General features: G+C 33.7%; 1 protein-coding gene across 1 annotated transcript; it reads right to left on the minus strand.

Moving 5' to 3' along the window:
• Positions 1-20578: 20578 nt before the first annotated feature.
• On the minus strand, positions 20579-22747 carry LOC146918162 (uncharacterized). Its single transcript, XM_085722007.1, has 3 exons — positions 21859-22747; positions 21125-21765; positions 20579-21055 (listed from the first exon to the last, which is right to left on the minus strand). Exons 1-3 carry the CDS (start codon positions 22745-22747, stop codon positions 20579-20581), a joined length of 2007 nt encoding a protein of 668 aa, XP_085578133.1.
• Positions 22748-25686: the final 2939 nt, after the last annotated feature.

Here is a 25686-nt window from a genome sequence, read left to right on the forward strand (position 1 = left end):
AGGCTTATGGGTTTTTTTAAGGCTTCAGATACTGTCAATATGAATGAAAGCTAATAAATCTACTGCAAACTAAATACTTCCTTTAATATTCATTTCATGCCTCATAGATACATTCATCAATCTAGTACATATATAGCACCAAGTTACATATATAGCATTCCCATTGAATGTGGACTTGAGGGGGTAATCCATCAGAGCTAGCCTTCCAATATAGAAACAGATGAAATCTCAGCAAAATCACAGCGACCGTAGAATGAATTGAGAAAAGATTCATGTTTTAAAAACCCATAACCCTCTCAGTAATAATATTACTGACATGAACTATAAGCAAAGAGCTCAGATAATGGACATCATTTTGAGTGAAGAAGGGGCAGAAATAAATAAAAGGAAAGGGTTCATCATCACATGCATGGTGTATGTAAAGGAAAAATTGATAGAAGAAAATTGGAATGCCAATCAAATAACATTCGCAGATAACAGGTCTTCATCTTCCCATTAAAAACATTTTGTATATTTAAATTAAGATTTATAATTTAAACTCATGCAAACATATTCATATAACACTCTCATTCTCTGAAATTCCTTTGAATTATTAGCACATATTTTATCTGTATCCAATTGTCACAGCATATGTTTAATTAAACTCTACACTTTTACAGCTTCATCTGTCGTCTCCACACACTCTAATATTAGTTTCTCAGGATTACCGCAAAAGATATGAATTTCTACCAGCTAATTAAGGCGTACAACAGAGGACAGAGGTACACACTTAAATTTTTAAAATAATGACGGAAACTGGAATGAATCATAACAGAGGACAGAGGTACACACTTAAATTTTTAAAATAATGACGGAAACTGGAATGAATCATCTTACTATAGAAAACACGTGAGACACTTATGCCCTATATATAGCAACTACTTGAACCAAAATTTTCTGATTTATATATGATATGAATATGTTAACATTTCATATTTGGATAAATATTGTTACACATAATTGATAGTAGAATATATACGAGTATCTAACTTTAGTGTGATGGCATTGTTAATCACTTCACCAAAAGGCCACACAACTCGCTCCATCACCTGCTAGCTACTATATCATACAAAAAAAAGGTACAGCAAACTAAATTAGTACAGGTGACTACCACTCAGATTCGAAAACGTGTATGAAATAAATGTGTGTGAGAGAGATAGACCTTCCTGTAGCTTGTTGGATTAATATTTCCTGTAGCTTGTTGGATTAATATTTCCTTCAAATATTGGAGTTTCTCCTTCTCTTGTAACCTTCACATGAGTTTAGACTTGATATTTTGGTTTTTCTCTTCGGGCATAACAAGTCCCACATCGAGTATGTATTAAAACAGGAACAAAGGTTTATCTATATAATAAGAGTGTATATCACTTATTATCTTGAAGTATAGTTGGGGACCAAATCTCATACGATCGTTGTCCCCAAGATTTATCTGTTTTATAACAGATCATTGTTGTGGTTGTTGTTGGGAATTACAATGTTTGCTTAAATGTTTGTATTGTAAATCCAAGCAGTAACCACAATAATGATCGTATATAATTAAACTGACTTAAATTTTTTTAAATAGTATCTTTAGCACTTCATGTGTTGGAAAAAATATCTTATGATTCTTCCTTTGAGAATTTTCATTTTTTTTTTTGACAAATGAATTTTCATTTTTGTTTACAGTCCTTAGTCTAATATTTAATTCTCTAAATTCAACTTGTTATTTTTCATTTTAAAAAATTCATGTTTCATGTTTAATTGATTTTTTTTTAAAATCATTTGAGAGGTTTTTTATTTTTTTTCTCACTTATGTCCTATATCTTCTTATCCTTTAAATAAATATTTTCATTGAAAAAAATACAACTTAAAAAATAAAATCCTAAAATTTTCATCATATACAATCTTCATCAACCTCTGTATCTTCAAACCCATAAAATTCAATCAAAATCTCAAATCTCCATATTGTATTGACTCAAATAAAAATCAAGAAAAACACCAACATTACATTTCTTCATCAATTTCCATCTTAACATTCATCTTCACACCTTAATTATATTTTATGACATTTTCAGAAAAGTGGGGCCGATATCATGTATCGCTAGTAAATTGCATATGGAGAAATAATCTTTAGATATTGCATATGGAGAAACAATTTGACCAATAAACATGAAATCTTGAACTATGCCAACATGAATTCCGAATTAGAAATTGATACTCAAAATTCAATTCAAGCAAAGAATCTAATAGTCTAACCATAATCAATTGACAATTAACTCAAGTTAAATATTTCAGTACCTTTTAAGTTCTTAACAGTTGACATTGGTGAATAGTTGAGTGGGTTCTGATGTCTAATGTAAATCAACTTTTGCTCATCAATTGTTGACACAATAATTCATTGTACAAAGGAGAATCTGAGTGCAATAATTCATTTTGAACATGCCAATATTCTTTAAAAGTAAGATCAATTTGAATATACAACTTGATACTTGATACAACCTATTATAATGTAGTTTAGCAGTCCCACATCATAAGTGTGGAAAAAGACATAGGATCAATTTCAATGTGTCAAGAGAAATAAGAATTCAAAAGTGATAAACTTTTGACTTATTTACAAGAGTCCCTTACTCAAATTATTATTGGTGTTGTCGTGTCCGTTGTCCGTGCATGTCTATCCTGTTTTATCTTGGTTTTTCGAGTGTCAAACATTGATTAAGTTTGAACCTTTTTAACCTCTGATATCTCATTTGTTCTTGGGAAGGGAAAAATAAGAAAAACCCTTGAGAATCGAGGTCCGGGAGTTGTTTTCGTCATGGGAAGGTGTTAGGCACCCATAACGACTATAGTATTCTATAGGAACCGTCTTTACTTTCTACGCACGCGCTTTATTTTTAAATGCTATTTGAAAGTGTTATTTACACCTAAGGGTTTACTAGGTTAAGAATTGGAGGGAGAAGAATGTGTTTGAATTTTTGTTTTATTGGACTTGGAGAAGTTTTGACTTCTTGCCTACATACCCTTTAAGGGGTCAAACTCCATGTAGTTCTCTTCCAAAAAAATGTTTTTGTTTTTGTTGATTGATTTTAATTTTGAAAATGGAATTTTGAAGAATAAGAGAGAGAGGTCTCAAGGGCATAAGATTTTGAAAAGTGTGAGGTGGGATTAGTCATTTTGCAAAAGAAAGTCTAAGTATGATTAAAGTTCATTGAGATTTTTGTTTAAGAAAACAAAGGGAAAATTCAATGGGATTTTGATCCCAAGGTTTCTTTGGAAAATTATTTGAGTGAAGTTGTTCATGTTTTTTGGAAAAGAGAATTTTTCTAAGTATCGTGATTCCTAAGCATACATCTAAAGCATACATTCCTTAAACATACATCTAAAGTATCCATGTGATGTGTGTGCATGTGTCGGTGTTTGTGTCGGTGTACATCATTAGAGTCCATTGTCCTTTACATATGCCCTAGTTTACATTCTATGGTCTTGCAAGAATTGAAATCATAAAATAAAGTACAAAAATCCCTAAGTTTTTACATGCTAGGTCTTGGCATGAAAATTAAAGTGCAAGAACTAAAAGCTAAGAATATAAGATGGAGGATGAGATGCTTATGGAATGTATGAAACATGAAACAAAATGATTAGTAGCACAAGGTGTAATGTGGTGAAAAATATAAGCAAGTGAACATCACAAAAAAACTTCAAAATACACCAAAAACAAAGGTAAAATATACCTAAAAATTTAATCACAAAAGCAAAGCCAACACATGACTCCTAATCCTCCCATTTCAACAAACTTCCATAGGTTTTTATTCAGTTTTGACAATGAGGATTAGGGGAAAGTATCAATCTATACCATTATGATGCATTTTTAGACCTATTTTACACTTTAATCCCCCATAAAACTATTTACATAACTTGTAAAACAAGTAAGTCACAAATCAGCACCCCAAACAGTAAAATAACCACAAATTCAGAGGCATATATATCATAGGATCACACACCAAGTAGCACCATCATATAGCAAAGTATTAGAATCAAGAACATAGCAAAAGTTCACAAAATTTAACAAAACAAGTGAAAATATTAATGAGAAACATCACATATATTTTTTAACAGCTTTTAACATGCAAAAATACCACAAAAAGCAAGTCTCAAGTATCAATAACAATCACAAGAACTTTCACACAATTTTTTTGGAAGTTTTAACAAGATTTTAACAAAATTAAAAGTACTACACTAATCAAGAAATCAATATTTTCACCTATATTTTCTAACCAATGTTAACAGGTAAAAATCACCAAGAATCAACAAAAATATCAAGAAAAGCATTAAGAAATTTTTTTAGGAATTTTTATCAAAGTTTTTGGTATCACAGGGGTGCAATTATCAAAAGATAGTGTGGAAATAGCAAGAAATCAAGAAAGGAACGCAAGAAACACAAACCAAAGCCCAAGCCCAAACCAGAAAACCCAGGATCCAACTCAGGATGCTCAGGGACCGTTGGATTGATCCAAATGGATCAAACCTAGATCCAACGATGGAGAACGCACAGGGATGGACCGGTGTTAGACCGGTCCGGTTTAGTTGTCTATAAAAGCCTATGTGTACCGGTTCATTTCATTTCTTCCTTCTCTTTCTCTCTCTAGGTTCAAACTTAGAGAGAGAGGCTCTCCCATCTCTCTTCTTCATTCATCCTTCCCCGCCGGTTTCTGGAATGAAACGGCCGGAGAAGATGAAGATTCATCGGAATCTTCATTGACTCCGCCGTGAATTCCAGATTCCAGCGAGTCCTAAACCACTCCGATCTAAACTAAACCAAACCCTAATTTACTCCGTTTTTCACACTGATTACGAATATGAACTCTGATTTGGAAAATAAACGGTGAAACGCTGTAGATCTACGTTTGAAGCTTCGGTTTCAAAAAATTTTAATCTTTTTCAAAGTTCTTCGAAAGAACAAGTCTTAGAACTTGATAATCTGCTTCGATTCACCGTTTATTTGTGTTTGTAAGCCTTTGATGAGTTTTTGCGATGAAAGCCAGAGAGTTTTTATGAAGTTACCTGAGTTTTATAGGAGATTCGAACAAAGAACTCTTCGAAGAGCTTCGTAGTAGCTTCGAATCCTTCTGGTGAGTAATCCTTCGGTATCTTCTTCTTTGGTTCGATCTTTCACCTTCGATCCCTCTTCTTCTTCTTCTTCTCTGATTATTTTCTGTGATCGTGCTTGAGTTCGCCACTAACAGTGGTGGATTCGCACTCGAATTGCAGAGAAGATGATTCGATGATGAAGATTCTTCAATGAATCACTGAGAATCATCACGAATTCGTTGAATTTGGCCTTGAATTTGGATTCTGGAAATCTAGGGTTTTGAGTTATTCTTCATGTTCTTGGTGTTCTTGAAAACGGTTACGGTTTTGATCTTTGGGAGAAGAGAGAGAAATGAGAAATGCGTTTGTTGAGTTGGCGTGTTGTGAATGGAATTGGTGCTGTTGCAGTCAGTGATGTGGCCTTATATAGGCTGCCATGTGTACTTGAGACCCAATGGAATGTTGCCATGTGTTCTTGGACTGTAACTAACTCGGCCTTAGACTGATTTGGACTTAGGGACCTTTTTGCAATTTCTGGAAATTGAGGGACTGAACTGCAAAACTGGAAAAAGACTAAAACAAACTTGATACAAAATAAGGACTATTCTGCAATTGTTAGAAATAACAGGACTAGACTGCAATTAAGAAAAAGGACTAAAATGCAATTTTCAGAAATTGAAGGACTAAAAAGAAAAATAACAAAAGGACTAAAATGAAAATAAAAGAAAAATAGGGACTAAAATGAAAATAATAATAAAATTTGGTAAAAAATGTAAATTGAAAATAACGTAAAGTGAAACCAATAAAAAACACAAAAAGGACTAAAATGAACCAACTACACAAATGAGGTAGCATCCCAATGAAGTAGTTGTTAAGTCAGTATAAACTATGTATACAAATTTGCTTGCACAAAGAAACTATGAATTAAAACTAGCAAATTATTTGTAAAAAATTAAAACTAATAAAACCATGACATACGTATTGAGTAATGAAATTTAGCATAGCTTAATTTTGGACAAACCAGTCAAATGATATAGATACCCTTCGAATAATGTTTTAAACCACTAAAGGACAAACAACTTATGCTTTGCACTTGTATACCATGACTCTAGTTTAGAAGTCCCACATAGGAGGTGTGAAACAACAGAGAGGGTTATTTTCTTATAAAAGAGGAGTGTAGTTCTAACTTTACACATATTGAAGGAAGGGACCCATATTATGGTGAAATTTTCCCTATGAGTTTAGTGTTATATCACTAGTCATTGCTTCAGCGTTTTACTTTTGGAGATTATAAGTGAAAGCATTTTTTAAATGTTATTCATTTACAATAATCACCTTGAGGTAAAAAGCTGAAATAATGACAATATATTAAAACATATTTAAAATTATTAAAATGATAAGGAGAACATTTATTTGTTTTCTTATTGTAGAAATAAATTTATCTCAAATGTATAAATTGATAATATTAAGAGTAGTATCAATAATTGACATGTTTTGGACCAATTTGCTGACATAGACGTACTTTTCCATTTTTGTTATGAACATATTTATGTTACAATTATAAACATTAAACAAAGGAATTGAAGCTAAATAAGACTCTATAAGATACACTGAATACCGAATTATTAAAAGATATTATTCCGTATATAGAAAATCATTTTCCTAATTTCATTTAAAGAAATTGTTAAATTTTAAGTAGTTTTGTATTTTTTTCTCAAAAAAAAAAAGTAGTTTTGTATTTCTTTTTTCACGGAGAAACCAACAACAAACTTTTATGAATAAATTATACTCCTCTTTTCTAAGAGAAGCTTGAATTACACTATCTTCCCTTTTAATTTAAAATATCTACTGGTCTTAATTAGTGGAGATGATTCTTCATATTTAAAATATATGATATGATATACTGATAGTTCCGAAGAAATGGAAAAAAAATAAAATGGCACCTTTGTTTTGAATGATGACTCTAACTCTAAGTTGATGATTTTTAAGAAAAAATAGGTTAGGGATTTTGTGGTGATCCAACGTCACTACAAAAGTCCTCGCGTCCATAAAAAATGTATATAAAAATGTTCTTTTCTTTTAATCACCATTTAATTCCATTTTCAAAAACAAGCAGTTATAGCCAAAAATAAATAAATTCAAGAGATTATCGTAGAGTACTACAAATATTTAGAGTGCTAACATCTTCCCTAAATATAACTAACCCCCGAAACCTAAATCTTTCAAAATGGTTTATTTGAGCTTTTTCCCTTTTATTTAAAAAATTAAAAGTTCAAGCCGTGAAAGAAAATTAGTGAGTCAAATGCTAATCAAATAGCTATGATCTCCAAAAAATGACGCGACAACCTTCTTAATGTCATGATAAACCCTTTACTTTTTATCTATTTCTGCTCCTTCTTCACTCAAGATGATTCATGTCAAACTTTGTTATGGTCTTTATCTGAGTTCTTTGCTTATACTTCATGTCAATAAGATTCATCTGATAGGGTTATGGGTTTTTAAAACATGAATCTTTACTCAATTCATTATGCGTTCACTGTGATTTTGCTGAGATTTCATCTAATTCTATATTGTTGAAATGTGATACATCTTCATCCATGCTTATTGAGCTTCGGATTTTGCTGATATATATGTCAGCAATGTGATTCACCATCAACATTGTGTTGCCTTTCTCTGTAAGGATCTAAACTGAATCCATATAATACAATAAAAATGATGTATAAACTGCAAAGAAAAATTGAAAACATGTTAGGGCTGCATAAAACTTAAACGAACATAAAAGACCAGTCAAGCTTACTTAAAGGTTTGCCATGATATCAAGCATTTTTCAACATATTAGCCTACGTTGGCTAGGTTGTCAAACTGTCAGTATCCTTGAAATAGCCAAGTGCTAAGATAAAACATTATTGAGATTCAAAAAATTTAAATTTGAATTTATCGTTACCAATATTAGTTACATTTAGATAATAACATCATTGTTACATTTAGATAGCAAACTTGTGGAGTTCATTGAAATGTTCAAATTCAATTCAGATTGTTGCAAACAAATGCCTCAAGAAGACAAACATTGAAGCAATAGTAGAGTTAGGGGCGTTGAGATAAGTGGTGATGGCTTGGATTTCAATTAGAGTAACAAAAATTTGCAATATTCTAAAACAAAATTAGTTCCTCGTTCACCTTATTTTTAATGGATCATGATATAGTTTAAAAAGAGTTGGGTTGCACACATTGCAAGAAAAATACATGATTTAACTATGTATTAAGATCATGAAAAGTGAAAAGCTTCACCAACTGCTCGAATAAAAAATTGGTGTTATGTTATGACTATGATGTTCCCGAATGCACTTCATCTAATCTAGCATCATGTAAATTTATAGACTATAAAGTTTTCGAAGCAGATTTTCGATTCACAACATATATTTGTAGAATGCAACACTTTTGTAGGTTATGACCATTTTCCATACTTTTGACTTAAAACCAATGGAAAGCCCCAGGATCTCTCCCGTTCGTAAGCTGTCAGTTTTTCAACTCTCTCGTTCCTAGATGTATAGCTGTAGATTTAATGGTTTGAACAATATAGCATTGGTCTACCTATAAAATCAATGGTCCACCAATTTTAAGGTGCACGTGCGATTCAGAAGATATTATACAGAAATCAAAAGGTACAACATCATATGATTTTTTTTATAAAAAGTATTAAGGAAGGGAAGCAAGTAGTAAGTAGCAGCCAATAACTCCAGATGAAGGAAGGAGTTGGGGCCAATGTGCAGTGCATTTTATAAATTGATATTATCTCATCCTTTATTAGTTTTTCTTCGCATCTCTTCTACTTCTTTTTTCTATTTTTCTGTTAGTTAGTTGTTAGGTTAGACAATTCTATTTTAAGTTGGTTATTCAATTTGTTGGTGACCTCTCTAGTATAAATAGTTAAGAACAATTTCTCTGTAATTTTTCATTTGCAATCGATATATGAGGTATTTCAGTTACAAATTTTTGTTCTGAAATCATTTCAGAATCCTTATTTTTACCTTTTACGAATTTGTTTGAAGCCTAAATATTGTTATTCTTTGACGAAACATGATGCACGAGAATGGTGGGTATTCCAAGTTTCTTCAATCTTATACTATTAGCAAAAGAAGGGTGAGGTTTGGAAGTAGATTAGCAGAGTCTAGTTTGTTTGGTCTGCTATCAATTTCATCTTTTTTAGACAGAGTCTAGTTCTTTTCTCTGCTATTGATTATAGGAAATGGAAGCTTATTGGAGTTCATTTAATTGTTGTTTATACTTGGCACGCGCATAAGCCCATTTTTTTTTTGTCTGACCTTCGATATGATTTTGGTGTCGAAACTATAATTGGATTTGTTATGTGTCATATTAAAGGTGTGTACTAGCTTGTAATGGTATGACTATATCAGGTGTGCCTTTTGCATATATAGAAGTGGTATGGCCAAATCAAAGGGGAATCAATGTATTTAAATTGAGCAGAATTTGGCCAAAGATCCACAACTCGTTTGTGTGATTTCTGTCTTTGGTTGTATCAAAGGGACGTGCCATTTTGATAAATTGTCAGAAAATAATGAAGGGCTCAAAACAATATCGAAAAAAATATTTCACAGAAAAGTTCAAAAAATAACATTCACAAACAAAACGAAATAGTAGAAACACATGTCCTGCTAATTTGCATATGGACAAATAATCCTTTAATTAATATTAGTTTACCAGGAGATAAATTTTAGGGTTAAATATGTTTTTGATCCCTATAAATATGTCAACTTTTCGTTTTAGTCCCTCTAAAATTTCCTTCAACTTTTAGTCCCTATAAAATTTTCAATCACTACTTTTAGTCCCTATTTCTAACTTAATTTATGCATTTTTTAATGAAATTGCGCAGAAATATGTAAAATATTCTAAAAAAAATTCCTAAAAAAATTAGAATTTTTTAACAAAACACAAATTAAATATGAATTTTTAACAGTAAAAACTATAAAAATTCATATTAATCTTTCAAAAAAAAATAAAAATTCATATTAAATTCATGTTTTGTTAAAAAATTCTAAATTTTTTTTTGGAGTGATTCTTGTAATTTTTTGAATTTTTCTGGAAAATTTTATTAAAAAATATGAATTCTACATATGAGTTTACTTTAAAAGAGGGGCCAAAAGTAAAGATTGGAAATTTTATAGGGACTAAAAGTTGAAGGAAAATTTTAGAGAGACTAAAAGAAAAGTTGACATATTTATAGGGACTAAAAACATATTTAACCCTAAATTTTACCGTACTTCATTTAAGCTTCTCTAACACTTAGATTGCCAAAACAAAAGTCCCACATCGTTTGTTTGTACACGGCAAATATGAAGATATACATATAAAACAAGAGTCCACTATTTAAGTTATTGTACCACCGAAATATAGGAGATTTTCAATAATTTTAGTGATATATCACTAGTCATTGTTCCGCTTTGTTGTTGTTGGAGATTATAAGTTAAGTTGATGCATTTTCAATGTTTTTCATTTCTTGTAATCTCCAATGACTTCAAATGTTGAATAATGACAATATATTAAAAGATAACTTTTTGAAGAATATTAAAAGATAACTTAAAATTATAAAAAAACAAAAACTTAACTTCAAAATATTAAAACCTAACTTAAAATTATTAAAAACAAAACCTTACCTTAAAAATACTCTTCTGCAATCTCTTTTTATGGTATTATTTTACAAAAATTTACAACTATTAAATTGTCATGTTAACTGTACTGTTTATTTAGGAAGTCTTGTTAACTCGGTATTAACTGGATCATCGATCTTCATTATGGAATTAATCTGTATCAACATTGTTGCCAAAAAAGACAGTAGTGAACACCGTTTTCGCATCGCCGTCGCAATACTTGGTAACTGTCTTCGATCCTGGTGGACCTCATGATTTCAAGGAGGAATTGGGATCAAGGGATGTTATGATCCAAGATCACTCAAATCACCATACTTTTATCGTTTCAATCTATTTTATGGCATATGTGGAAGGGACATGATTGCAAAGTTCAATGGTCATAAGGTGTTTGTTGAAATGCCGAGTCCACTCTATAGTTTCATTATATTACAAGTTATCGCACCATTGGCGACGTATGGTCCCATTAAAGGGAGGACTTTGATTATTCAGAGGTCATATGTTGATGCTTGTAACATTTTCACGAGAGTTCCAATTTTCTTTGGTCACTCTCAATATGGTTTTTATGACTAATGCAAAATCGCAAGGAGTGGATATTGTAAACCAGGTTAACCTTGGTTTTCTTATTGTTGAGACAATGTTAGGTGAGCTTGAACTGCATATTGGGGAACAATTTGGTGGGATGAAATTAATACTATCGATCTTAGGTACCATTGGATTTGCAACACATATTGTCTTCACAATTTATGTGATGACTGTTCAACCTCATATTAGTTAAATTTTGTGATAACCCACACTTTAGTGGAGTATCATAAGACTATTATTGCTTGTCCTGCACATTACACTTCCATTTTCCATAAGAAACTAGTATCATATCAATAATAGGGGCTCAACAAGTATCTCATTCAATGTTTTTTCTCTAGAGTTTCTTGATTACATCTCAACATACAATTCTTATCAATATTTATCACAAGTGACAAGTTGTAATATAGGTACATGCAATCTCATTCTAGATGTTAATGTGCAAGGTAATTACGGGTTGGATTCACAATTATTTAGAGCTATAGTGATGGACAATTTATATTCCACTATGCAGAGTTCTACAAGTCCTCTTTCAAAATACAGTGTGCATTTATTGAAGTCAAATATGTTGGCTTTAGTATCTTCAATTTTTGCAAGTTTGATTCCAAATACAGTGTGCATTTACACTACTAGAAAAAGCAAAATTAGAGAGGAAAATTAGTGACGGAAAAAATAAAATCCCTCACAAGTTTTTGGTCGCAAAATTTAGTGACGAAATTTGAGAGGGATTTCGTGTTTTCCCTCACTAAATTTCCCTCACTAATTTTTGTTTTTTTAGTAGTGTTATGGAACTGCAAGGAACACACCTCTTGGAGAAAAGTATCTTCACCAATTAGTTTTTGAGGTTGTTACATATATAAGGTGTGTCGAGAAATATTTAACCATTCATTATCTATATCGACATAGGCTAAAATGTCGAAAAATGTTTGATATCATGGCAAACCTTTAAGTAAGCTTGACTGATTTTTTTGTTCTTTAAGGTTTTATGCAGCACAAACATGTCTTCAATTTTTCATTGCAGTTTATGCAACATTTTTATTCTATTATATGGATTCGGTTGAGATCCTTAAGCAAAAAAGCAACAAAATAGTGATGGTGAATCACATTGCTGACATATACATCTGCATGAGTAAGCATGCATGACCATGTATCACATTTCAACAATATAGAAACAGATGAAATCTCAGCAAAATCACATTGAACGGCTAAAAGGTAGGTTGGTGTCCGTGTTTGTATGTGAAATCACAATTTATAAAAAATACTTGCAAAGATGCGAGTAAAGGCTAAAAGATTTGAAATAAATGTGTGTGTGAGAGAGATAGACCTTCCTGCATCTTGTTGGATTTGGAATTGGATTAGTATTTGTTTCAGATATTGAAGCTTCTTTTTATCGTGTGGCGTTCTGCATGAATTGGATCACGTACAGAAAAGGTTGTATCGTGTAAAAGTATATAGAGAAGTTGAGACAAAGTTGGATTATGTGACGTTAAGGTTTGGTCAAGTTTCGTAAAGCTTATTGGTACCTTAGTTGGAACACCTGCTGAAATTCACAAAATATTAGAGAACGGAAGTATTTTGAGCACTAGTATTGAAATTTAATTAAGTTTCTTTTGAGCATACATCATTTAGTAGTAAAGAGACAAATATAGTATAGGTACATTCTGATATAGACTAAGATAAGAAATAGGAAACTGTATTATTCCTTTTTGAACGTTCTCTCTCAGCTCTATTTTCTTCCTTCTTAAAGATAACAATACTTGACAATATCTATTTTCGCTTCACATGCTAGTGTGGAAAACATTTGTGTGAAACCTAAGCATCATATTGTTCTATCTTTATCATGGACAAAACCAGTTGGCTACAACAACAAATTTGCTTGCACAAAGAAGCTATGAATTAAAACTAGCAAATTATTTATATAGAATTAAAACTAATAAAACCATGATATACGTATTGAGTAATGAAATTTAGCCTAGCTTAATATAGGACAAACCAGTCAAATGATATAGATAACCTTCCAATAATGTTCTAAACCACTAAAGGACATACAACTTATGCTTTGCACTTGTATACCATAACCCTGGTTTAGAAGTCCCACATCGGAAGTGTGAAATAACATATAGGATTATTTTCCTATAAAATAGGAATGTAGATCTAACATTACACATATTGAAGAAAGGGACCCATGTTATATGGTGGCATTGTCCCTATGAGTTTAGTGTTATATCATTGGTCATTGCTTTAGCGTTTTTACTTTTGGAGATTATAAGTGAATGCATTTTTTTAATGTTTTTCATTTACAGTAATCACCAAGAGCTAAAAGGTTGAAATAATGACAATATATTAAAACATACTTAAAATTATTAAAAAGATAAGGAGAACATTTATTTGTTTTTTTTATTGTAGTAATAAATTTATCTCAAATGTATAAATTGTTAATATTAAGAGTAGTATTAATAATTGATATGTTCAACAAAAAAAATAATAATTTGGACTAATTTGCTAACATAGACCTACTTTTTCACTTTTGTTATGAACATATTTATGATACAGTTATAATCATTAAACAACCCTAAAGGAAAAGACAAAAACAGTTTTGAGAGCATCCACAATGGAGACTCTCCTCTTTGAGGTCTTAAATGGGTCCCACATTTACACATCACTTTTTAATAATTTTTTAATAATAGTACCTAATAGGTACTCAATCACTCCAATGGAGACCCTCTAACAAAAGGTCTAACTGGGTCCCACCAATATTATTTATTTAATACACTATCAATTTTAATACATTTTTTAATTATTATTTTAATAAAAAGGTGATGTGGGTCCATTTAAGAATGAGGTCTTAATTTAGACATTGCATCTTTTAAGACCCTCACTTTTTTTTTCCACAATAGGGGTACCTATTAGGTACCAGGTCTTAAATGTTTAAGACTCTTCCATTGTGGATGCTCTGAAAACCTTAAAAAAAAAAAAAGACATCGGTTTTGACAAAAAAAGGTAATAAGTTTTTGTTTTTAAAATTACATAATTATCGTTTGTTTAATAATGGTTTATAATAGTTGTAGGTGAATATTTGAGAGGAGGTTTATTTTTTTTACAAAACTTGTTTCTTTTACTCACTTAGGAACCCGTTGGTACGCAGGATATAATAGATATATGATATGAATAAAAAAATGGATAAAGATAGGATAAGATAGTGACATGATAGACACTTATCCTGTCATGCGTTTGGTACAATAAAAAAGATGATAATATTATTTTATCATATCATGTGTGGCGTGGGTGCACACCTTGTCTTGACATGATGAAAAATTAACAACTCTACATCATACTCATATATATATATATATATATATATATATATATATATATATATATATATATATATATATATATATATATATATTGTCCATCTCCGTTCCATACACGAGATTTGTTGTCTTTGAGCACCGTCATCGAGCCTCCATCTCCCGCAGACGAACATAATTGGAATTTGAATATTGATTGGAATTTCGTTAATGATAATTGATTTGATTGGAAAAAAAAACATTGAATTGGGAAAACATGCAATTGAAAAGAAAAGAATCAGGTTGAAAACTATAACTAGGTTGGAAAGCGCTATCGATTGGAATTGGAATAGGAGTATAATTGATATCGATTGGAATTGGAACAGGAGTATCATTGATATTGATTGGGAAATTAATCGCAAAAAAAAATTGAAAAAAATAATGAAAACCAGAAGCAGTGGGAGTCGAAGGAGGTTGTGCAGAAATAGGTATAAGCCTCTGTTATCAGGTTGTTAACCCACCAAAAACTAAGGATAAAAATAATAAAAGGTTTAATAGCAGTTTTAGCCTTCTAACTTTTCTAAAGTTGCAATTTTTACCTTGGAATTTAATAGCAGAATCCTTAATTTCAGAATCCTTATTTTTACCTTTTTCAAAGACCGGAATAATACAAACTCACGTGCTTCAATTCCTTTAATCACACCCACTTGATTTTTTTATTAATTTTATGAAACACAGAAAAATACAAACTGATTAAAACTTCTCCACTAACAAATTTCAAAACTTTAGGCTATCGGGGTTGCTGGCAACAAATTAGAACAGCATATCCTCCTGTTCCACATTCACGTTCATATGGTTGTTGATATTTTTCAGTATATAAAATTCTAGAAACATCATTCTGGCCAGTGTCCCCTGTGCTACAAACAACCATTTCAAAGGATACTTTCCTAATTGTAGCAAGAAAATAAGTTTTAAATGTCAAAGATCAAAGTTTAAGTATTGGAAATGTATGAGATTTCATATTATAGAATGATAGTTTACACCAAATTATTTTCTTTATTTTGTCAAAAAAAAAAAGAAAAAGTTTACACCAAATTTCCTTTCGATGGGAAGACGACTCAGTGCATTCCATCATCTGCCAAGCAAACTACTGCTACTTTATTTTTATGCTATGAATTTTTATTCAACTTGATCTATATTTCAATTGAAAATAACTTCCAAACATACTAAACTAGTAAACTGGGTAAACTCAAGGCAAAAGTGAAAAAAAAAAAATATAAAATGTTAATCAATTTAATAAAAATAATATATTTTAATTGGGTCTTGTAAACGAGTGCCCCGTGGTACTCTTTAAGCATTCTAAGTTAAGTAATTATTTTATAAAATTGTCAAAGTTTTTAATTTTCAATGTACTTTATTACACAAACTTCCACAAAAGGTTACCATTTAAAGTTCTTAACTAGTGTCCTGGGGGACACTATTAACATTTCCCTTATATAAAAAGTTAAATAATGGTTAATAATTGATAGATAATTGGCAAGTGTACCAACGTCTATCGAAGTAGTAAAATATCGATCCACGAGGACTATATTTAAGTTCAACTTAACAAGTTCGTTATTCGTTAGGATGTAAAAGTTTATAAGGTTGCCCTAGGCAGTTGATTGTTGATTGTAACAAACGGTAAAGTAAATTGCGACAGAAATTATATTGAGATGAATGATTAAGCCGTTGAATCCGCTATTGCTCTATATGAGATAATTGTCCTCTCTCTACTTCTCAACTATTAATCTTTCTTTACGACAAGTTAACAAAATAGTGTTGATCACTCTCGCGCATCAACACCCATCCCTAAGCTAGAATCGCCTACTCTATCCCGAGTCTACGTGGCAGCAATAACATTAGGAAGCAAATATAGAACGTTAACTTATGTGTCATAACCCTCAATTTCCCATCTCTGGGCTCCTAATGTTGAGTTAAACAGAGTTACTAGATCAAGATCAAAAGCCAGGGTTAGTGGTCATTTGGTTCCCAAGATCAATTCTTAATCATAATTGAAGTAGTTATGGTTAGTGGTCCTCCAACAATTACTTTAGAAAGGCAATGAACACAAGTAAAACTGAATAAAGACTGATTAATATTGATAATAGAGAGAGTACAACTACTGATTCATATATTACAATAGCATCATCATGGCTCAATCAAACTATAGTTTAGCTACTCATAACTAAACTATCATAAGCATAAATGATAAAAGCATACATAAATTTTTTCCAACTTGAGAGTTGGTATGACTCTAAGAGCTTGCACCTTCGTTTCCTTGTTCCTCTATGCTTAAAATCCCATAAAACTTCTGTGTCTAAAACATTTGCCCAAGCTTCTCTTTTATAGACACATTTTGGTGGCCAACAGACTGTACCATCGTGCCACGTTGGTGAGTCATCGTGGCACGTTTAGACATCAGATGCACGCTTGTCAGCAGATCAATCGCACTCACAGGTTGGCAGATCGCACCATCGTGGCACGTTGGTGAGTCATCGTGCCACGATTATTCCAGTGAAGAAAGCATTTGTTTTGACCTAGCATCGTGGCACGTTGCTGGGCTTCGTGGCACGATGGCTTGCAATTTTAGGAACTTTTCTTCTTTTATCCTCTTTGAGCACTTGTTCTCAATTTCATCTGATTTCGCCATGAATTATAGGTAGTTGTCTCTCTTTATGTTACAAAAACAATACAAATAACAACTAAAAACATGTAATGACAGACAGTCATCACAACCCCAAACTTAAATCATTCCTTGTCCTCAAGGAATCAACTTTGCAAATGGAAAAATCGCAGTAAGATAACAGTTACCAACCAATGATATATTCAAACAGTTCACTTCCTTCCGGTGTAATTATGTACCGGATGTCTATCTCTTACCTCCAAAGTCACAACTCCACGCATATGTTTGAATAGGTCACTCAATCATCATGCAGGTCTGCTGTATTACCATAAGCTTGAAATATTTCTAAACTGTCAATCAAAGTCAGAGTTAAGTACACACTTCTAAGGACTTCCAAGGTAAAAATGGGGCTTAGGTTCAAGGTGGATGTATATTTGGAAAGTAGTGTAAAAGAACAATGAAGTTAAGCTCAAACTACTTTGGATAATATCAGTTTAACACAATTCTACCATTGAACATTAAGAGAAATACTAGAGAACCTGATTTACGAGACATATAAGCATTGTTGGTCTCATACAAAATTTTCTTTTCATCTCAACTTGATCTTTTTAATTTTTTTCTGCACAATTACAAGTGCTTTTCATGATATGAGATGTATTCATGTAACAAAAACTTCTTAGTTCTCTAGTACCCCACCCCAAACTTAGAAAGTTGCTAATTCTAGAAGCAACCCCAAACTTGAACATTTCATACAACCTAGATAGCTTAACTTCATTTTAAAATGGGACATTCATGCCTAAAGCTTGCTAAGGTTGTAATATGTTTCGTTACCGAACAAGGGGTCTATACCTAATGGCTCAATTTGGCTTTTCAAAGGATTCATATCAATTAAACAAGGTAGGCTCAAAAAGGCTCAAGGTACAAAACAATTTGCCTTAGTGTGTACATAACAAGACCAATCAACACATAAAGAAATATCGCAAGTTCTAGAAACAACAGTTGCATGGAACACTCATATATGTAAAATTGGAAAAAATTTAGGCTATGACCTTACAAGATGAGTTATCTGGGAGTTCTGTTCATATGCTTGATTTGCCGTATACTTCCCATTGTATCCATTTGGCATCATCCTCCTTTGAACTTCTTGATATATCATTGGCATTTCACTGTTATGAGACTGATAGATTTCCACAAACAAACAGATCCATTAATAACAAACAAAGGAAAATAATTCAAACGGGAAATTGAAATTCAAATCAAACCACACAAATCAAACCAAATGTACGACAGAATTTCAAAGTGCATCAAAGTTAAAGAAACGAAAACAGAAACAGAAAGCATAAAGTCTGAAACATAAAACATAAACATAAAACAGCAGCTCCAACTGTAAGACACCATCACTGCTCGTCCTCCTCGGTCTCCTCATCATCATCAGCATCATCATCCATCTCCTCACTAGCCATCTTCCCTCGTGCAAAGTCTGAACGAACACGACCTCCATGGTTTCCTCCGTTCCAAAGCGTTGATAGGCATTGCTCTGAAGAGGTCTATGACGTTGCTGATCAGCAGCAAGGGAAAGCTCTGCACCAAAGAATGGACTGTCCACATACAGCTGTGATGAAGTGTCTTGGGCCCAGTTGGCCATACCACATATGTAATCGAGCATCATCGGGTGTAGAGGTGGATGTTGAGGCATGTCCTCCTGCATTGGTTGTGCCTGAGATGGTCCTGCATCAGCTTGGTGCCCTTGTTGTCCTTCACGGCCTTTCTTCTTCTCAAACTTCACCATGGCAGTGTCATTAATCACTCCTTTGGATTTGAAAATGATGTCTCCGAGTTCTTCCGGAACACCCTCCTTTTTGTACAAAGCATTGATCAAACAGCAATGCCCCAAAGTGACTGATGATTCACAATCTGCCATTTCTTGAATGCTTAAATTGATCAATCTTCCCACATTGATCCCATACCCAAAGATAATAGCCTCCATAATGAACAACCTATCCATAGGCAACTCAGAAGTAGCAGAAACACTCTCCACATTAGAATGGATAAATGAAGCCCAAGCCTTATAGAGTGGCTTGAGATCCACCACATCCATCCGGGTTGGAATTCCAGTGGCCTTGGACCTCACATAGTCAGCACCTATTTCACCAATTTCATACAGAATTTGCTGAAGATCATCATCAGATGGAAAGTTGTTGGTGCTCTTTTGCCTTCTAAACTCCACATGACAATTTCTTGGAGCTTGTAGCCCTAGCAATGCATTGATGGCTCTAGGGCTATAATCAATTTTATTCCCTCGAACAAAAGATCTATTGTCCTTTCTCCCAAAAGCTTTTGCGAAAAATTCTAGAGCAATGGTTTGGTTACTCTCCTTTGTGACCAAATTATTCAACTTCACCCACCCAAGAGCCTTCATTGTTGTTTCAATTTGCGGGTAACGTTGAAGATTGAGAAAATCAAACTTCCTTTCACCCGAAAATTTGAAACCTTTGATGTACTCAAACCTCTTCGAATGTGCTTCATCCTTAAATTTTTGGTAAGTGGCTTGTGATGGTTGTTGATTTTGTGGAGCGTTTTTGGTTCCCCTAGCACGTTTGTTAGATGATGAAGCCATTAGTGGATTGTTGTGGGATTGAAAAGGGGTTAGGTTTTGTGAAAAGTGGGTAAGGTTTGGATTGGTGGAAAATTGTGATTGTTATATGAAATTGATGGTTAAGGATGGTTGTATGAATGATTGGGATGAAGTTTTGATGATTGAAGGATGAATTTGAAGGGTTGAAGATGAATGGACGAAATTTGGGCAGAGTTTGGTTAAGGTGAATGATGAAAAATGAGAGAAATGGGTTGGTTGTATATATAGAGGAGCGTCCATCGTGCCACGATACGGGGTCATCGTGCCACGATGGTGGTTTTGTAACGGTCAAAAATTTTGAAACTGCTACCAACGTGCCACGATGATACGAAACGTGCCACGATCATATGTTCTGGGAAGATGATCGTGCCACGTTCATATGTGATCGTGCCACGAAGAATCCAGTGGCAAACCCTTCTGGCTTGGTCTCCCATCGTGCCACGTTGAAATGTCATCGTGCCACGATGGTCACAATATTGAACCAAGTTCCTCTTTTCAAAATCATATTTTTGCTGTTTTTGTTTTGTTTTCAAAATAAAAAGTAAAAATAAACAATTTAACAATACCTGAGTGGATGTGAATCCAATGGGTTGCCTCCCATCCAACGCTTCTTTAACGTTAATAGCTTGACGTATGACGACTTCTAGGGATAATCGAACACCACTACCTCTTTGTCTCTTGAATGGCCACCCGTAAACATGTCTTCTATGTTGAGAGGATGCACCTTCTGATCTTTCTCTTTTAGTTGCCCTATGCCTTCCTTGACAGGATTATCTTCAATAAATTCTTCGACATCATTCATCCGGTAACAATTAGGGTTTTCAAGTCGATGCTTCATTGCCTCAAAGATATTAAACACAACTTGTTCGCTATGGAAACGCAACACAAGCTGTCCCATTTCAACGTCAATCAAAGCACGACCCGTTGCAAGAAAAGGTCTTCCGAGAATGAGGGGCATCTCTTCATCTTTAGCCATATCCAAGATCACGAAATCAGCAGGAAATACTAGTTCATTAACCTTGACTAGTACATCTTCAAGTATACCAAAAGGATGAGAGATTGATCTATCAGCTAGAGTGAGAGTCATCCTTGTTGGCTTTGGTTCACCACATCCAAGTTTCTTCATCATTGAAAGAGGCATCAAGTTGATACTTGCCCCTAGATCACATAAAGCTCTTCCGATGTTTACTGGCCCAATGGAGCAAGGAATAGTAAAGGCACCGGGATCTTTCAACTTTGGTGGAAGTTTCTTTTGAAGAATAGCACTACAATTCTCAGAGAGAGAAATGTTTTCATCATCTTTGGGCTTTCTTCTACCAGTTAACAACTCTTTCATGAATTTAGCATATATTGGCATTTGATCAAGTGCTTCAATGAAAGGGATATTAACCTGGAGCTGTGAAAAGAGATCCATGAACTTTTTGAACTGTCCATCTTCCTTCTTCTTCTTTTTAGCCAGATGAGGATAAGGAAGTTTAACATATGATGGGATAATTTGAGGCTTATCTCCATCCTTCAATATCTGGCTCTTTGTTCTCCTCAAGATGGAGTCTTCATCTATCAACTTCTCATGTTTTTCTTCCTCCATTTTTCTCTTCTTTCCATTTTCAACTTCTCCTTGTTCACTTTTCTTTTCAACTACCTCCTCATCATTCTTTTCAACTTCATCAATTTTTTCTTTCTCCACTACTACTTCCTCAACCTTCTTTTGGACAATAGGTGTCAACACCTTTCTGCTTCTCAATTCAATAGCATTGCAAGATTCATTCTTAAGGTTCTCGGTTGTGTTACCTGAGAATCCTACTTTGTTTTGTTCGGACAGTTGCTTTGCTAATTGTCCCAGCTGAGTTTCAAGCATCTTTCTTGAAGCTTCGTTGTTCTTTCTTTCAGCTTCTTGACTCTTCTTCATTTCTTCAAAATTGCCTTGAGTCATCTTCATGAAGTTGATCATTGTCTCCTCTAGAGCTGATGGCTTTCGTTGCTGCTGTTGTTGTTGAGGAATGGGCAGCAAAGGATTCAAAATGTTGTTATTTGAATAGCTCAGATTAAGGTGCCTGTTGATACCAGAATTGTAGTATTGATTAGATCTTTGGTAGCTTCCCATGTAATTAGCTTCCTCAAATGATTCTTCAGGTAGGCAGTCTCCATTCGGATGCCCTTCTCCACATAAATCACACCTTACAGCAGCGACATGTTGTTTGTTGGCTAGAGTATAACTATGAAACTCTTTGGTGAGAGTCTCTAGTTGCTTGTTCATTGCGGCTTGGTTGGCTAAGATAGCAGTTTGGTCACTCACCCCAAACACTCCTCTTTCTTTCTTCTTAGCATCAGCACGATACTCACTGCTAGCCATGGTTTCTATCAACTCCAAAACCTCATGATCAGTTTTGTTTTCCAAACTACCCCCAGCTGATGCATCTAGGAACATTCTATTGTTGTAGGTTAACCCTTCAGTGAAGATTTGGAGATACTGTTTTTCGGTTAACTCATGATTGGGGCATCTTTTAAGAAGCAAATTGAATCGCTCCCAAGCATCATATAGTGATTCACTTTCTCCTTGTTTGAAAATTGATATCTCCATCCTTTTATCCCAAAACTTGGACATAGGGAAATATTTTGCTAAGAACCTAAGTTCTAACTCTCCCCAATTGTTGATGGTTCCATTAGGGATGGTTAATAACCAATCTTTGGCTCTACCGGTCAATGTGAATGGGAATAGCCTAAGTTTCTTTTGACTCTCAGTCACGGTGGCTGGGGGCACACAAAACTCGCACGTTTCGGCGAAACAACTTAAGTGTTCATGAGGGCTCATAATATCTGACCCATCGAACTGTTTATCCTCAACCCATTCAAGACAGTGGATTTGATATCAAACGCAACTGGGTTAGCAGCTTGAAAGGTGTGAGTCAATTGACCTCGGTGTAATGCTAACCCGTAATCTCCCAACTTTGGCCTTGCTGGTTCTCCCATGACACTCGGATCAGGGGATGTAATTGTTTCAGTTTCAAAGATGACAGCACTTGGTAACTGCTCTCGTGCAGCTGGTGGGACATATTTGGACAACCGGACAGCTTTTCGATTGGCTTTCGTAGCCTTTTCAATTTCAGGATTGAATTGCAAATCGTCTGCACCCCTTCTACCTCGCATAAATAACAAAATACCTCAGTAGCACTGCTCGATACAAGATAACAATAACAAAATTTTTGACAGAAAATAAATGACAGAAAAATAAATTGCAGAAATCCTAATTAATAACGATATTGCCTTGTTGAAATGATTCAACAGTCCCCGGCAACGGCGCCAAAAACTTGATAGATAATTGGCAAGTGTACCAACGTCTATCGAAGTAGTAAAATATCGATCCACGAGGACTGTATTTAACTTCAACTTAACAAGTTCGTTATTCGTTAGGATGTAAAAGTTTATAAGGTTGCCCTAGGCAGTTGATTGTTGATTGTAACAAACGGTAAAGTAAATTGCGACAGAAATTATATTGAGATGAATGATTAAGCCGTTGAATCCGCTATTGCTCTATATGAGATAATTGTCCTCTCTCTACTTCTCAACTATTAATCTTTCTTTACGACAAGTTAACAAAATAGTGTTGATCACTCTCGCGCATCAACACCCATCCCTAAGCTAGAATCGCCTACTCTATCCCGAGTCTACGTGGCAGCAATAACATTAGGAAGCAAATATAGAACGTTAACATATGTGTCATAACCCTCAATTTCCCATCTCTGGGCTCCTAATGTTGAGTTAAACAGAGTTACTAGATCAAGATCAAAAGCCAGGGTTAGTGGTCATTTGGTTCCCAAGATCAATTCTTAATCATAATTGAAGTAGTTATGGTTAGTGGTCCTCCAACAATTACTTTAGAAAGGCAATGAACACAAGTAAAACTGAATAAAGACTGATTAATATTGATAATAGAGAGAGTACAACTACTGATTCATATATTACAATAACATCATCATGGCTCAATCAAACTATAGTTTAGCTACTCATAACTAAACTATCATAAGCATAAATGATAAAAGCATACATAAATTCTTACCAACTTGAGAGTTGGTATGACTCTAAGAGCTTGCACCTTCGTTTCCTTGTTCCTCTATGCTTAAAATCCCATAAAACTTCTGTGTCTAAAACATGTGCCCAAGCTTCTCTTTTATAGACACATTTTGGTGGCCAACAGACTGTACCATCGTGCCACGTTGGTGAGTCATCGTGGCACGTTTAGACATCAGATGCACGCTTGTCAGCAGATCAATCGCACTCACAGGTTGGCAGATCGCACCATCGTGGCACGTTGGTGAGTCATCGTGCCACGATTATTCCAGTGAAGAAAGCATTTGTTTTGACCTAGCATCGTGGCACGTTTTTGGGCTTCGTGGCACGATGGCTTGCAATTTTAGGAACTTTTCTTCTTTTATCCTTTTTGAGCACTTGTTCTCAATTTCATCTGATTTCGCCATGAATTATAGGTAGTTGTCTCTCTTTATGTTACAAAAACAATACAAATAACAACTAAAAACATGTAATGACAGACAATCATCAATAATGTAGCAAAAAATTATAGCTTATTCCATTCTGTTCACTCTCTAAATAATAAAGTCACTAGTTAAGAAAGTAAAAAAAAAATTAATTTGAAAATAACACTTTTGAAGAATTGATTGCACAAGTTTTTATGAGGATATATTTGTAAAAATATTCAAAAAGTTACACTAATTAATGAGTATATTGGTTTTTGATAGACGTTTGGCAAGTGCACCAAATACTATCGAAGTAGTAAAAATATCGATCCCACGAGGACTGTTTTTAACTTCAATAATTCAATTGCGTTATAGAAATAGGATGTGTAAAGTTTATTTTGGTTTGCCACTAGGCAGTAGATTTGGTTTGATTTTATGAAATCAAATAAAAGAAAATAAAGATTTGTTAAGAAAATATGAGAGAAAGATGAGATCAGATCCGTCGAATCCTCTAAGTTCCCCTAATTGGTCTACTGCACCTACTTGTTATGAATCCTCTTCTAGTTTACGATGATTAACAATTTAGCCCTAATCAATCCCTTGAGTTAGGACCCTCTTCTTAAACTACAGCCCCTAATTCCTTAGGTGGTATATTAATTCTTGAAGGTTTTACCGAACGTTAACCTATTATCACTAACAAACGATTATCTATTCCTAGACTAACCCTGTTTATTAGAACAATCCAATTAGGTCTAAGTTGAAAGCCATGGTCAGTGGTCATTCATTCTCACAAAATCAAGTTATATGTGATCAAGATATAAAAAGCATTAAGAACAATTGAGTTGAATAAACTAGAATTGAATTCATAAACAAAATAGAGTTTCACAGCAACATGTGTCAATTAGGGTTACAAAGATTCATCTCGGATCTAATCTCTAAGAGATTTAGCTACTCATAATCGAGTTTACAAATAGCATAATCAATGAAATAATTAAAACATACATGAATTGGTAAAAGGTTGAAGAAATCGCCCTTCTAGCCGTCTCCGATGTCTCAGAATCGCACGTTGCTCTCCAAAATCGTAACCCTTGTTCTTTAGGTTGAGTGCTGTATTTATAGAGTTTTGGGCCTGAAACAAACAAAATCGCGCCACGCCTGATATATGGCGCGCCGCAATTTCCCTCAAACAGGGAGATGTGCAAACTTCAGTTCAAAATCGCGGCAAGGCTGGAAAGTGGCGTGGCGCGATTTGCTTCAGACAGTCTTCAATTTTTCAGCT

Source organism: Medicago sativa, chromosome 6 (assembly GCF_051527215.1).
Source record: "Medicago sativa cultivar Bolivia chromosome 6, Bolivia_mono, whole genome shotgun sequence".
Lineage (NCBI taxonomy): Eukaryota > Viridiplantae > Streptophyta > Magnoliopsida > Fabales > Fabaceae > Medicago > Medicago sativa.

Coding starts and splice junctions, on each gene's coding strand:
- LOC146918162 (XM_085722007.1), bottom strand. CDS start 22,747: ATGAGCCCTCATGAACACTTAAGTTGTTTCGCCGAAACGTGCGAGTTT. Junction 21,766..21,858: donor CTTCATGAAGATGACTCAAG/GCAATTTTGAAG, acceptor TGGGACAATTAG/CAAAGCAACTGTCCGAACAA. Junction 21,056..21,124: donor TTCCTTGCTCCATTGGGCCA/GTAAACATCGGA, acceptor TCAATGATGAAG/AAACTTGGATGTGGTGAACC.